Below are 15,130 nucleotides of genomic sequence, written 5' to 3' on the forward strand. Positions count from 1 at the left end.
ATCCAATGTAAAATAACAATTTTTTTTGTTGATAATTAGATAATTGGTCAGTGGAAAACTACAGGGGGGGGGGCATCATAAGCAAGCTTATGATGGGTAAGGGAGCGAACTGGTAAGAGTTAAGAACACTGGATAAGCATTTCTGATATCTCTGAAAAGTGAAAAGTCAGAAACGTCCTCAAAATGAAAGGCACACTCGAGCCTTCCCTGGTAAACAATTGAGCTCTCGATCATTGGTTTAAACACAATTTTATTCAAAATACATGACATGAAACAATTGACAAAAATGCAGCTAGGACACGAACTCAAGCAGATGCTTATTTGACGTGACCATAACAATGCTAAGTTACACAAGTTTTCATGATGGTGGACAACACAATTATTAACCAGAAGAACAAAATGTAGGAGGGGGGTATGGGGAACTTAATCAAAACAGGAGGATTTACAGAGAAAAAAAAAATAATCAAATAAAAAAAGAAAAGAAAAAAATTAAGAAAAAAATTGTCTCAGATCTGACCAGGCCTTTACATGGGATAAGACCATCACTGTGAGTGGTCACATCACTGGCACTCGTCACGAGGTGGGCGGGGCCTATGTCTTACTTGGATGCATAGACCATTTATCCTGGACCGCCAACTAGCTCTCTCTCCGCTCTTTCTCTTTTTTACGAGGTAGCGGCCTCTCGCATTTAGGAACCTACGCTTACATGGCCTTTCAGAAATCAGGGGGATGTCATATATATCCGGTGTCGATTGTAAACATGGACGAAGTTGCCGAGGTAAGTTCTGAAAATGCTAAAATAAACTCAGCTAAAGTGCATAATATATATATATGGAACATGTTTTTCGATGAGTTTTGTTAAGTTTAGTTTGGAGTTTTGGAAAATCCAGTTCATTGTCACCTCCCATTGTCACAAATAACTGGAGCGTGCTTTCCTTTCACTGTCTTCGAATCGCTGGCCTTTCAAACCGGACGCTAAGCGCCCCTGAAAGTCGAGCGTCGTAACCTCGAAGGGTCACGTGACGAGTTGGCGGTCCAGGCTATTTGGTCTATGCTTGGATGTCACTTGTGATTGACGGTCGTCTTTCCTTATGGTTTATATTATATAATAGTAGTAGTCTTGAGAGCCCACAGGCCCCGCCCACTTTGATCCCGACCCGCTCGTGATGAGTGCCTGTGGGTCACATACTTAAACTGTACAGCCTTGGTGTTTTTTGTGTGCACAGTGGGATCTTTTTTAACTGATGAATTAATTTTGTAAATTAAGAATTTAAAGAAATTAAATCATACAAAAAACTCACAACAAGCAGTTGAATTTTGGTATATTTCCAAGTGGAGGGATGGTCTTATCATATGTAAAAGCTTATTTCTGAGACAATGAGAGCTGTTTACATGAGAATTAAGGCCTCAGCATATATATATACCTTTAATTTAATTCCTCTTGTCAGCACACTAGTATTTGATGCACTAAATTGGGACTGGCGTTGAGTGGTCATAAATATAGATCTATCCTGTGCGAGACAGGTACGTCCTGAACCTACTAGGCTACTTACCTAGTACCTCACCTGTACCGACTTGAACTTTAGCTGTTAAATTCATACCTCAGAATTCAGAGGCATTTAAGTCTCCAAATGTGTAGAACCTGCACTTGTAATCCTAATTGTAATGTAATCTAATCCTAAGAAGAAGAAGAAGAAGAACAAGTCATTTTTAGATCCCTTTGAAGTTACGGAATGAACTCCGATGAACTGTACGAATGCATTTCGTTTACATGGGTCAAAGAAGAAATTATCCGTATGAACGGACAAGGGAGACAACTCTTTCGTGTAAATGATGTCCCATGGTTGACAACGTACGCCATTTTCGGTGCATTTTTGTCGATTGAACAACCAAATTAATTAATTATGCTTAAATTTGGAGCTCAACCCGCCAATCAATTTCACGACAAATGTTCTTGGCTGGCTTACATGGACTTGTATCAAAAATAAGTAAAGAATGTCACTGGATTCTGAGCTATGAATTTAACACGCTAAAGTTCAAGATTACCATACTAAAACGGGGGTTATGGTTATGAACTTGTTCTAATGACTGTCGTCTGCATACATTTTCATATCAACATTTTTCACACAACGGTTTCAGTCTAACTCGCACGATCATCTTCGAACATTCCAGCATGTTATGGTAGCCGTCTTAGTGCGCGTGTCCTAAAGACATGAAGCCTGAAGGTACAGGAAAACTACAGAATCGTACTTCCTCGTCCGCCATGATTCTCATGCGGTTATTTTTCCATCGCCATCTAAAACGTGTGAAACACGATGACTAATAAAAGTGAAAGAAGAAGCATACAAGTATTTTGAAATAGACTGTCACACGCCTACCTCGGCTGACTTGTCACCCATTTTGATAGGAAGCACCAACTGCGAACATGTGACCTTACCCGACAACTAGCACCACGGAAGGTGAAGGTCGTTGTGGAAAGTGGGTCACGAGAACCGATAAGGACACGTGTCCTTATGTCCAACTGTTTTGCAAATCGCCGCTGACAAAAATTCATCTATTGCACTGGAATGGCGACTTTTTTTCTTCTCCGGTTTACGTTAGTCTTTGTCATAGTAATTGCACCCCAAGAAAAAAGAAAATTAAAGATGCTCATAACTCAAAATTGAGTTTTATAAGCTTTAATTATTTCAAACACTGAATGTGAGAAGTTACGAATATGGAATTAACGCATACAGTACAAAATAGTAATTTTTTTGTTTCAATTTCTTTAAAATCTAAACAACGAAGTGACTGTGGTAAGATGAACGAACTTAAAAAAAAAAAAAAAAGGAATACTGTATACAAGAACGAGACAAGACGGTACGAATTTTCGCTTATGGAAGCTTCATCCGGAAAAACAAGAACATAAAAGACAACAAAAAGCAGACGCAACACGGAACGAACAAGGTTTGAAAGAAAATGGAGGGGAAACACGCAAAAAAGGGCTTTTTCCTTGTTTTTCTTTTCGTTTTAAGCAACAAAAGAAAGACACTACTAAAACCTGTAAAGAAATGAATAATCTTGTTCTTGATCCTTACAAAATTAATGAATCAGTGAATAAACGCATAAGGAGTATTAAAATACCGTAAAAAAATGCCAGAAGTATATGATGGGGAGAAAAAAAACACCTCCGACGGGACTCGAACCCGCAATCCCCGGCTTGCACACACGTTCAGCCGATCCGGCGTTTAGGAGGCCGATGCCTTATCCATTAGGCCACGGAGGCTCTGACGTCTAATGAGCAACATTAACGTTATATCTCTATACATGTAAAGCCCGATGACGTTCGGCAGCGGCGCATAACTCTGCTGAATGCTTCCGGTTTGTGTAGAACGCAAACTTTTGTTGAGTTGTGTCCTGAATCTGCTGATTTGATTGAGAATAAGCTGTTGATCGTTTTTATTTTCTGTACGGGATGCCTCGCAGCAGAAGCAGATCGCCCAAAAGACTAGGTATGATTTGACTTTCTGCCTCGAAAAGTCTGTTTTTCGTGACTAAATGGAAGGACGAAATTTAATTTGAAAAGACAAATCATTTGGACAGAAAGGTGGTCTCAGAAAATTTGCAAGTTCTTATTTACATTTACAAGCTTTTTATGTATGTTTTGTGTGGACTTAATGGTAGAGTGTTAGTACCGGTGGTAACATTTTGAACTTTAGCGTTGTAAATTTATTCATAGCACAATTATTGTGAATTAAACTTAAAGCCTCCAATTTTCATTCACAATCAGTGAATCACATCCACTTAGTAGTCATGTATGTCTGCTTTCTGTTTTTCTCTGTTCTTATAATTTGTTTGGTATGTGCTTGCATAAGCAATAGGAGATTAATTTCACAATAGACATCCAGTGACTGGAGGCTAGCTTCAGCTACAGTCGCACCAGGAGATTATAATTTATAGAACTTTGAATACTCTACTGAAGGAATATAATTTATAAAGTCATTCCTGTTGCTACAATTTAAAGCGACTGTCTTGTTGTTGTAGCCAGCATGATTTTTTTTAAATGGCTAAGGCAAGAATAAAATTATTACCTTCAGGTATTATATCATGCAGTATACATTATTTACATGTGTAAAAATGTGTTGTTGTTTTTTTGTTTGCAGATCGCAGGCGATCCAGATCGAGAGAAAGAAAGCGCAAGGGTGGTCCGGGTGAGGAATGTGTTGTGTAAACATCAGACATGGGATTCTTCCGTAAATTTACGGAATTCCGTAAATTTTTAGGCTCCAGGGATCATTCTTGAGATTCGTGCAAATCCGCTGAGAAAATTTTGGGGTATATGTAGGTATAGACCCAAGTTTTTCGGCCGGTCCGCTGATCGCGACGCTCCATTCCATACTATTCTTGAACGGTTGGTTCCTAAAACGGTCAGACTGTTGCTGGTCGATCCGTATGGGAACGCGCTCTTTGTCTCCTACAGTCACCGTTTCAACGTAGTTATCGGGGATTCAGTATAAGCATACCGTATGAGAATGATTCGGCGCCATTTTTACATCGCTTCGAGCCACCTGCCAAAATGATGAGGAAGCTAAAGCGAGACGAAACCGTTCTAGCCCGGGAAATTGACCAGCAGAAGTACAAGAAAAATCTCTGGAGATTCGACTGGCTCGATGAAGTTGTATCATTGAGCTGAAAATACGAGAAAGGCCAGAAGACACAAGACGTGAAACTGAAAGTTGGCGATGCTTTTGCTAAAATCAACTTGCCGGGAAAAGCTCAGTGCACTTTGTGCAACGATGTTAATGTTATCAACTACGGCTCCAATGGAAAGACTGCCCTCAAAAGCCACTTGAAAAGCAACAAGCACCTGACTATCCTGAAAACCCAGTCGGGTAATCAGTCACTGGGGTCGTTTGGCACCGACAAGGTTAGAACATTGAAACCACACCGTCACACGCCACCACCCCCCCCACCCCCCGCCTCTCTCTCTCTCTCTCTCTCTCTCTCTCTCTCTCTCTCTCTCTCTCTCTCTCTCTCTCTCTTTTTCTCCTCCTTATTTTGAGTCTTAGCGTAAAATTAATTTGAGAAACAATGGGAAGGAAGAGAAAGGGGGGGGGGGGGGGGGGGGCAATGATTAAGCTGAAATATGCATTTCAGGGCCATTTTTGTGTGTCTAAAACACTAAAAACCTTCAGCTTCTGGGGGCGAAGCCCCCAGACCCCGACCAGGGGCATCGCCCCTGGACCCTACTGGGGGCCTTCTGCGGCCTCCAGACCCCCACCTTCTTTTTCCTTAATTATCACTTTTTCTGAATCCCATGTCTGAAACATTGATTGTGAAGTAGGGTTGGCTTTTAAGTTAAGGGAGACACAAGGAGTAGACTTAGTCATTAGTGGGAGGTGTCTTGACTTCATTAGTTCATACTGAAAAATCAGAACTACAGAATTAGTGGAAGTTGCCTGCTTTTTACACAGACTTTCTTATCATAACAGCTGTAAATTTTCCTCTTGTTATATTTACAAATTTCACTTCCTCTCTTTTGAGATCTGACTTCCTCAGATCTTCTGCAGGCTTCAAATGAGGTTACCTCTAGTCTGTGTAACATAAGATTTATTAATGATATGCACAATGATGGTTGTTTTTAGATCGTCACAGGCGAAGTCGTTCACGCTCACCAGCTCCGAGATATCGGTCTCGATCACCTGTTCCACGCCGGCGGTCTCGATCACCTTCTCCTCCGAGGCGCAGATCCCCTTCTCCTGGGTCAAGGCGCAGGTTTGATAGTCTTTATGTCGTATAATAGTGGTCAGGGTATTGACAGTATTCAAGGTCAGGGTATTGACAGGATTCTAGATCATATAACTTTATTAGTTTATAAGCCTTGCAACATCTATATATATATATATATACGACTTGTGTCTGTGTCTTCGCGATGCACGGCCAAAGTTCTCGATGGATCTGCTTCAAATTTGGTGGGCTTATTCACAGAGACCCCGGACACAACCTGATCGATGAGATATTTCAACACGTGCTCTCAGCGCGCAGCGCTGAACCGAATTTGGTTCCACCTCAGCTACCCGGGCCCCCATACCGACACACCAAAGCCGCTACACCACATCACAACACCAAAGTTCTCGGTGGATCTTTTTCAAATTTGGACACCGTATTCAGCTACACCCCGGACACAATATCATCGATGAGATATTTCAACACGTGCTCTCAGCGCGCAGCGCTGAACCGATTTTGAGTTTTCTGTTCATTTCACCATTCCCAGTAACTCTTCCTTATCTTCTCCATGTTTTCAGCGTTTACCTCCCTTCCTTCGTATGGTGCACTATAGTATGAGGGGGCATCTTCGGATATTCCCGGCGTTCTGTTACTATTTTTAGAAGGTCACCGCAGTGTCCAGAACGTAAATTGGACCCGTAAATTATCCTCACTGTAAAAGTGCAAAGGTCGAATCAATTTATAGCCACGCGAAAAATACACTGTCATCTATCTCTCTATATATACGGCTTCTCTGTGTTTGTGTGTGTGTGTGTGTGTGTCTCTCTCTCTATGTGGGCAACACCTGTGGATTGTTCAGTTCTGTTTGTGATGTGGTCTGGCGGCTTTTGTGTATTTGTATGTACTGGCCTTCCTTTGAGAAGCCATAACAGTTCAAAAGGGCTTAGAGATAAGCTCTAAATTGCTCAATCCTGTTTGAGTGGAGTTCGCCTCCAAAGGTGATTAACACGGTTACATTCGTCGACAAGGATGGGACTCGATATGGTCAGGAATGGCATTATGGCCACTGAATCATTTTCGTGCTGTTCCCATTCCACGAATCTGGGAGGGACCTAAGCTTGGCGGGTCCATTGTTCGGACCCGGCAAAGCCGGCGTACGGCTCTAAGTATTTCATCCCGGCGAAGCCGGCTACTTGGCGAAGCGGGTATTCCTCTAGTAAGACATATAGTGCTATATGTCTTATGTAAAAACAATGTCCTGTTTGTATTATTGTTATGTACCACACCTGAATTTCTCTATGAGATAATAAAGTATTCTTATTCTTATTCTTATTCTTTACTGTGGTTCGCGCTATAACTTTATAAGCTGTCATTATCATTATTTCTAAAGACAGGAGATCAGTTTCCTCCACCAAAAGACTGTTGCCTACTTCAACAGGGAGTTTCTTGTTTTAAAAGATAAGTAAATAGAAAATTCTAAAGAAAAGAAGAAGAAAAGTCCCAGGTGGTGCTATGAAGAAATGGGAGTCAGAAACCCATCACATTTTCGGCGAGACAGCTTCTTAGCAGTTGTTTTAGATCATTTGCTCATTACATGTTCTGTAATTCACTCTTTTCTGCACACCCTGTTTGCTTTACTGGCAACAGCTGTTCTTAAGGTAAATATGCGCCGAAATGGCTGCAATCTACTGGCCGTATAAAATTTCATCTTACACGGCATCACTGCAGAGCGCCTAGAACTGTACCCACGGAATATGCGCGATATAAGACTCATTGATTGATTGATTGATTACGTTTGGTTCAAGCTTGTTTGAACGTTGCAGGTCTCCATCTGGACGCAGCAAAAGATCTAGAGAGAGGTGAGCTTGTAAGCTTGAGCTTTTTGTTGTTGTTGGTGTATGAATAGAGCCAGCCCTGTAATAAATGCCAGGCTTCCTTATGAGAGAACACCTCTAAATAAAGGACACTTTTTAATGTCTGTTTATCTGTGAATTTAATCAAACACTCCCTCTTGTAGAAAGTCTACATGCAATGAGGGGTGTCTTTTGGTTGATCCCAAAGGTGTTCTTCCATCACATTCTGATCCAATCACAGGTGCCACACTTGGGCTCATTTTGTGGCTATTTGGAGATGCAAGAAAGACAACCATTTTAATCAAACAGGACACACATTGGATTTGTAGTGTAATATAATGCTCACACAGAAGATAAACGCATGAGAGCTTGTCAGAAAGCTTGAAGTGAAATCAACTTTGTCAGCTAGGGAATGAAAATGAAACCTGTTGGTGAGGTTTTTGGGAGGGATTGAGTTTGGTTGCTAGTGACATTATGCAGTGGACCACGTACCATTCCTCTCTTCATAGATCTCCACAAATCTGATGAAATCAGGTCTCAACACTTTGTACCCCACCTATGTTGACCAAGTTTTTTTTAGCCAAGACCAGCTAGTGTGCTGCAGCAGGTCACTCAGAAATGTAAATGCTGTGTAGCAAGTGTAGCTGGAGTGCAGGCGTTAGATCGACGTTACAGGAAGCAACTGAACTGAAGCTAACAATCTGTGCAGAATGGGAATATGTGCCGAATGAGAGCAGATGCAATGTATTGACTATGTGTGTACAGATATATCCGTACCTGGTCAGATAGATAGAGCCATATGAGTGGGTACGAATCTATCAGTACCCGGGAGACAATGAATTAAGCAGGAGGGAATCTGAAAATAAAGATAAATCTACAGACAATATTCACCCAAAATCTGAGAAAGCTGGGTTGAAATGAATGTTTTACTTTCTTGATTGATATTTCAGTATATATGTATTTATGAAAAAGGGAAGGGGGGGCTCCACAGTACATGTATTTCACTAAATGCTGGTACAGACGCAATCTCAAGAAAGAAAAGAAGTTAAGTAACAAACACCCAGTTTACCTGATCGAGACAGACACTGTGTAATTAATGGGACATTTTATAATAAATAGATTCACTGATTTCAGAGAGCCTGCCAGTGCCAGCAGAACCCCAGAAAGAATGCCTGAGGTGGAAAAACACAAGATTGATGGTTAGTTGTAAAAAGATGCAGGTCAACCTGAGGCTGGTGATATATATATATATGTTTGATTCTATTGGACTAGCGGCCTTTCCTGGATCAGTTGTCTGTTGAGAAAATTAAAAATGTCTGTTTTTCATGAATTCAGCTTGCAACTAATAATCTAAGATGAGATGAAATATAGAAAACCCAGTATAACGGAATACTGTAACTTTTAACAAAAATCATTTACTATCACAAAGAATTCTGAACAATATGCACAAAACATGATTTCATCTGTCTTACTTAAGAAGATTAGATGGTTTATGTTCCTGAATGCAGAGGGGCACAGTCCCCAAGTTCATGGAAATTCGACTCAAAGGGTATAAAGTTTACAGAAATTGTGCACAGGATACAGGTTTGTGAATGTGAGCAAAAGGAGGCATTAATTGAATCATCTTCTTTTTTTGTGTGTGTGCAAAAACGTTTTCTGTGCACATAGACTAGACCCTGCAGAGTCGTAAACTCTCTAAATGTAAACATCAGTTATTGTTCACCTCCGATGTGTGATGTATGCTGGGTTTTTTCTGTGCACTGTCACACCCGTGTATTTGTAAAGTCACGACTAGAGAAAATAAAACACAGTGCATTCACTGTAGAGAGCAATCATTATTAACATTACATGTATTCCATTGCTGCTGAACGAAATATACCCTTCAACTGGGAGAAAGCGACCCGAATTTCCCAGTGATGGGACAATAAAGTAATGAAAATGAAATATCTTTCAAGTTGTACAAAATACGGTTGTTTTCTGAAGTCCCTTTGTGTTACATGTATTGTTAGTTTCAGAAGATGTCCCTAGGTATCTTTTTGTACCATGTTATCCGTTAATTTATGTAAATCTTTTTTGGAAATTGTTGCAGAAGCTCAGCTGGAGGGTTTGAGTGAGGAAGATCGAGACATGATGGCTGTCATGGGTTTTGCTGGCTTCGACACGACAAAGGTGCTCTAAAAAACATTGCTTTATGTTTGGCGTTCGAGTGTAGAAGTACATGTCTTGATAAATAAGAACAAAAGCAGCAAAACAAAGCCAAAAAACACACCCAAAAACACACCCAAGAAACAAAGCCAAAAAACACCCAAAAAACACACCCAAAAAACACACCAAAAGAACACACCAAAAAACACACCCAAAAACAACAACAAAAACCCATTCTCTATGGCATGGAGAGCAAATCACATCCATTCATATGTTTAAATGTTATGACAAAGGTAGCGGTGATTGTAATTGCTATGTAGATGATAGAGAAAAAAGTGAATTGAGATAACTTGACAGCATCCAGTTGTATGATGTTGCTCGAAAACTGATGGCACAGAACGGGTTGTGGGTATTGTGGAGAAGAAAGCAGTCATACATGATCCGCTCGGGGTGTTGCAGGTAGCTTTGTTTCCTCCTTGGGGATGAAGCTACCAGGGGAAGGGATTGTGTTGGAGGTGCGGGTAGAGGGGTAGCCCTCCCGGTGCTCCCCCTTGGACCTCCCTAGTCTAGGACCCTGGGTCTTCGCGAGGTGGCCATTGTGGCGTAATCCCTCCGGACTAGCATAACGTTTCCCTATCCCAAGACCGACCGTGCGTGGTCTATGACCACATCCTCTACGAGGTGACCCTATCAACTAGGCAGCGAAAGCCCCTAGGCGAAACACGGCGGATCTAGAGGAGAGAACCTCGATAAAAAATTTGAGCTGCCATGAAGACGGAGCATGTTGGCTGAGGACAGCGGGCAGACCTTCTGTGCCGACACCCATCTACAGGAGAAAACCAGGCATGCACGCATCAAACCCAACATGGCCATACAAACGGATGATCCGCTCTAACAGGATTTAAAATATTTGGATAATTATTGTTTTCTTTTCTGATGAGAAAAGTAGCTTTGAATGTGAGTGACAGTGTTTGTTATATTATGTGCAGTTGTGTGTCTGTCTGCACTTAAATATATATCCTTATTTTGTTTTAATTGTATGTCCGTTGTTTGCAGGGGAAGAAGGTGAATGGAAATGACATTTATACAGCAAGCATTGTTCGCAAGAGAAGATACAGGTACTTTTTTTGTTTTGTTTTACACTCTGATTAAAGGGATGGCTGTGTACAAGAGACACCACTCTTCTAAGGGTGGTCTCTAAAAGCTGATTTGATGTGTTTTTTACCCTGTGATGCAAATAGTGAATGATATCATGTACCGACGCCTTAAAAAGCAATTCACCATGAAAAAGTCAGTCCTGCCCTGAATCAAACAAACCAGACTTTAGACAGAAAGGGGCAATTATGTAAGAATGCTGATCTGATCACATAGGCTAGGCAACTGCAGACCTGGAAACCCATACGATTTTGTACGCATGATTGTCGAGAATACGCTCAGTACGGTCAGTGGGAAAAAAATACGACGAGAAAAATTCCTAGACTACTTTTCTTTACAAGCCCATCCTGAAGCCTATCCAGTATTTTGGCACATGATTACGTCACTATATTAGCCGCCGTCGAAAAAAATATAATCGGATCGTGTCAATCAATCAAAACAACCAGGCAAACGAAAGTACGGTATTAGGCGAAATCGGCTCCGAGAATAAACAAGTGAAACAAAGAAGAAAAGTGAAAAAGTTTGAAAAAAAATATCACACACACACACAATTTGTAACCAACACACACATGGAGTCCCGCCCAGAATAAGCTTTTTTTGGATGATTGACGACTTTTGCGCACATTTCGAGCAGACGAAAACACAACATGGCGGCTCTCGCTCCTCCAACTATCGCGAGACACAAAAAAACGAAATCTCGCGCGCGCGAGATCCTGATACATCTGGTGTTTCTCTGTACGCTTGTCACGACGACTTGTTGACAAACGAAGATTCGCGAAAGAAAGAGAAAAGCGCCGAGTCTTGAGTAGAGAGCTAATAAAGTACCGGTAATCGCTAATCGAGCGAAATGAAAATCCGCGGCGACTTCCATTAGGTGAATGCTGTTCAAGTTTACGTAACGTTTTAGCCGCATCTTTTTATAAGCCGCAATGCGATTTAAAAAAAAAAAAAGTTGCGGTTTGTAGTCTGTCAAATACGGTACAGTTTTTGTCAGTAATATGAAGTCTTATGGATGTGCAAACACACAACCGTCGTACGAAGAAGAAGAAGAAGGATGTGCAAACGCTGTGTGGAGTACGTTCATTTTTTTGAAAATACACCAAGTTTGTTTGAGAATACTCAAAGTGCAAAGCAGGGGTTCCCAGGTCTGCAACTGTTTGTTTTCTTTGAAGAACACAACTAGACAGGTTTGTGTGATATAATGATCAGAGCACCCTTGTTAACAAACAAAAACAAGTCGCATGAAGCGATATAAAAACATTTAGTCAAGATCAACACCACAAACCAATAATCACCGAGACTAGATTCAGATAGTCTCGGCTAACCATACCGAAGAACAAGACGGGTCACGCTCGCCGCTGCGAAGCATGCGTCCGTAGTACTTATTGAACCTATTTTCTGTCATTATAAGTACATTTTTAGAGTAAACATGACATTTATACCTGCTATTCCGACATGGTCGTGTGACAGACGTTTTCTTCCACACGAGTTTACGTTGATTGTCTAACGAAGCCGTCAGGCTGAGTTAGACCACAGGCGGAAAGTATTGTTCACTGGACCACTACTTTCATAGAAAGACTACCTATGAAAGTAGTGGTCCAGTGAACGATACCTTCCGCCTGTGGTTAGACATCAGCTAATCGAGTGTACGTGTGGAAGAAAACTCTGTCACACGACCAAGTCGGAATAGCATTTATGTCTCACAGCTTCAACAGAGAGAACAAACACGTTTTGTGTACTCAAGCTTGACAAACCTAAACACAGGAGCAGCCATTGTGGAGAGATCTACTTTTTGACGGAAGTGACCGAACAACTGTGAATGACGTCTCGGTATATGTGAATGACGTCACAGTCATCGTCACAGTCTGTATCTTTTGAAGCATCGCATTCTTCATGACGTCTTTCTGTGTCTGCATCCGCGAAATGTTTGTTCATTCCGGAATCTTTGTCATCTATGTTCAGAACTCTGTCCTTATAGTGTCAGACTAACAGGCCTCCTGAGCGAGCCACTTTCCAAGGGAAGCTAAATTCGCGTATGGAAACAGTACTGTCGTCTGGGATGCCGTTTTTAGTATTCTGAGCGTTGAAGAATTTGTAAAGAGAAGAAACAATAACAGCAGGAGAAATAAAAGTCGTGTGTGCATTTTTTGGGCTTTTGGAGGGACGATTTTGAGTTTGAATCCGTTCTTGCCATGCTCCTAAAGCGTGTAACATACAATCTTGCACACGTTTGCTTTAGTAGTGGCAAAGAAGGAAAGCGTGTGACATATCTATATATTTTTGAATTCAGGAGAAGATGAGGAATACAATGCCATCATTTTTGTAATCTGTTTCTGAAAATTCGATTTTAATGACAACTTTAATGAGCAAATTTGTCAGCTAATTTTTAAGCTTCCAAGCTGAAATGCAATACCAAAGTCCGGGCTTCGTCGAAGATTACTTGACCAAAATTTCAACCAATTTGGTTGAAAAATGAGAGCGTGACAATGCTGCCTCAACTTTCACAAAAAGCCGGATATAACGTCATCAAAGACATTTATCCAAGTAGTTTTCTCGGAATCACTTTACACACACACACACACACACACACACACACACACACCACTACCCTCATCTCGATTCCCCCTCAATGTTAAAACATTTAGTCAAAACTTGACTGAATCAGAATGTAAAAACACCAATACAGTACTACAGCATTTTGATTTTCTAATTTTATAGTCAGCATGTTGTAAGGACAATGTGGGGATAAGAAGTCGACTCAAAGGCAAACAGTTGTTTTGGTTTTTTGGGGTTTTTTTTTTTTTTTGGGGGGGGGGGGGGAGGAAAACAGTGGCCCCTAAAGTCCAGCTGAAAAGAAGCTCAAAAGGCCTTCCTTAATTTTGCCCATATCTCACTTTGTGTTGCAAAATCTCGTACCCAGGTTATAAAACTGTCTCAGTTTTTGACACAATTGTTTTGCTCATTGCATTTAGCAAAACACATCAACTCGCTCATTCTTTCTAAAAAAATGTATTTAATGTTATTTGTTTTCTCTCTTTTTTCCTTTCTTTTATGTCTTAAATGCTCAAAGCAGCAATACTAACTGTTTCTAAGTTGGGTTGTGCTGATCACGTTTTTGTGAAGGAGTTTCCAAAACCAGGTTGCAATGACAGTGCTTTTTACATTTAGTCAAGTTTTGACGAGGGTCATGGTGTATGTGTGTGTGTGTGTGTGTAGAGCGATTCAGACTAAACTACTGGACCGATCTTTATGAAATTTGACATGAGAGTTCCTGGGAATGATATCCCCGGACGTTTTTTTCATTTTTTCAATAAATACCTTTGATGACGTCATATCCGGCTTTTTGTAAAAGTTGAGGCGGCACTGTCACACCCTCATTTTTCAATCAAATTGATTGAAATTTTGGCAAAGCAACCTTCAATGAAGGCCGGACTTTGGTATAGCATTTCAGCTTGGTGACTTAAAAACTAATGAATGAGTTTGGTCATTAAAAATCGGAAACTTGTAATTAAAATTATTTTTTTATTAAACGATCCAAAAACAATTTCATCTTATTCTTCGTTATTTTCTGATTCCAAAAACATATACATATGTTTTATTTGGATTACAAACAAGCTTTGAAAATTAAAAATATACAAATTATGATTAAAATTAATTTTCCGAAATCGATTTAAAAACAATTTCATCTTATTTCTTGTCGGCCCCTGATTCCAAAAACATATAGATATGATATGTTTGGATTAAAAACAAACTCAGTAAGCTAAAAAGAATAGACATACAAAAAAGCGTGTTATCCTGCTCAGCGCGACCACTACCGCACTATTCTGCATGGCTTGTCGATTTCACTGCCACGAGCGGTGGACTGACGAAACTACGAGTATGTGGTCTTGGTGAAAAAAGCAGTGCGTTCAGTTTCATTCTGTGAGTTCGACAGCTTGACTAAATGTTGTTATTTCGCCTTACGCGACTTATTTGTCTGTTGCAGGCAATACATGAACAGAAGAGGCGGCTTCAACCGGCCCTTGGACTTCATTGCTTGATATTAACACCCAAACATATCTTTGTGCACTTGAGATACAGTGCCAGGTGTGTTGTTTTAGTGAAAATAGTGACTGTGTGTCTGGAGTACGTTTGGCAGTTTAATATTGTATTGATGAATGACATGCTGACTGACTGAAGGAATGTGGGTGTGTGGCTACACTTGTGTCTCTCGCATATTGTAGTTTTTACATAAAAATAACTTCTCTTTGTAATAAAGAATGGAAATAAAA

General features: G+C 40.6%; 2 protein-coding genes and 1 non-coding gene across 3 annotated transcripts in view; 1 reads left to right on the forward strand and 2 right to left on the reverse strand.

Annotated features, from left to right (window-relative positions):
* LOC138981226 (nuclear receptor subfamily 1 group I member 3-like) overlaps positions 1-2,478 on the reverse strand; it is a 15,849-nt gene extending 13,371 nt beyond the window's left edge. The window contains exon 1 of the mRNA XM_070354071.1: positions 2,379-2,478. Coding sequence (XP_070210172.1) covers positions 2,379-2,399 — 21 coding nt within the window. The 5' untranslated portion in view covers positions 2,400-2,478. The remainder of the gene's footprint in view (positions 1-2,378) is intronic.
* Positions 2,479-3,164: 686 nt separating this feature from the next.
* On the reverse strand, positions 3,165-3,265 carry Trnar-ccu (transfer RNA arginine (anticodon CCU)). Its single transcript has 2 exons — positions 3,229-3,265; positions 3,165-3,200 (listed from the first exon to the last, which is right to left on the reverse strand). It is a non-coding gene; the product is annotated as a tRNA-Arg (tRNA).
* Positions 3,266-3,332: 67 nt separating this feature from the next.
* On the forward strand, positions 3,333-15,130 carry LOC138981229 (U4/U6.U5 small nuclear ribonucleoprotein 27 kDa protein-like). Its single transcript, XM_070354075.1, has 8 exons — positions 3,333-3,491; positions 4,143-4,190; positions 5,625-5,754; positions 7,530-7,565; positions 8,694-8,758; positions 9,649-9,728; positions 10,761-10,822; positions 14,845-15,130. The coding sequence occupies exons 1-8, from the start codon at positions 3,455-3,457 to the stop codon at positions 14,897-14,899; spliced, it is 513 nt and encodes a 170-aa protein (XP_070210176.1). The 5' UTR covers positions 3,333-3,454; the 3' UTR covers positions 14,900-15,130.

Source organism: Littorina saxatilis, linkage group LG12 (assembly GCF_037325665.1).
Source record: "Littorina saxatilis isolate snail1 linkage group LG12, US_GU_Lsax_2.0, whole genome shotgun sequence".
Classification (NCBI taxonomy): Eukaryota; Metazoa; Mollusca; class Gastropoda; order Littorinimorpha; family Littorinidae; genus Littorina; species Littorina saxatilis.

Bases quoted from the DNA above. Each gene is read 5' to 3' on its own strand.
- LOC138981229 (XM_070354075.1), top strand. From the start codon at position 3,455: ATGCCTCGCAGCAGAAGCAGATCGCCCAAAAGACTAG. The intron at 5,755-7,529 runs GTTTGATAGTCT...TGAACGTTGCAG, and splicing joins TCTCCTGGGTCAAGGCGCAG to GTCTCCATCTGGACGCAGCA. The intron at 9,729-10,760 runs GTGCTCTAAAAA...CGTTGTTTGCAG, and splicing joins CTGGCTTCGACACGACAAAG to GGGAAGAAGGTGAATGGAAA.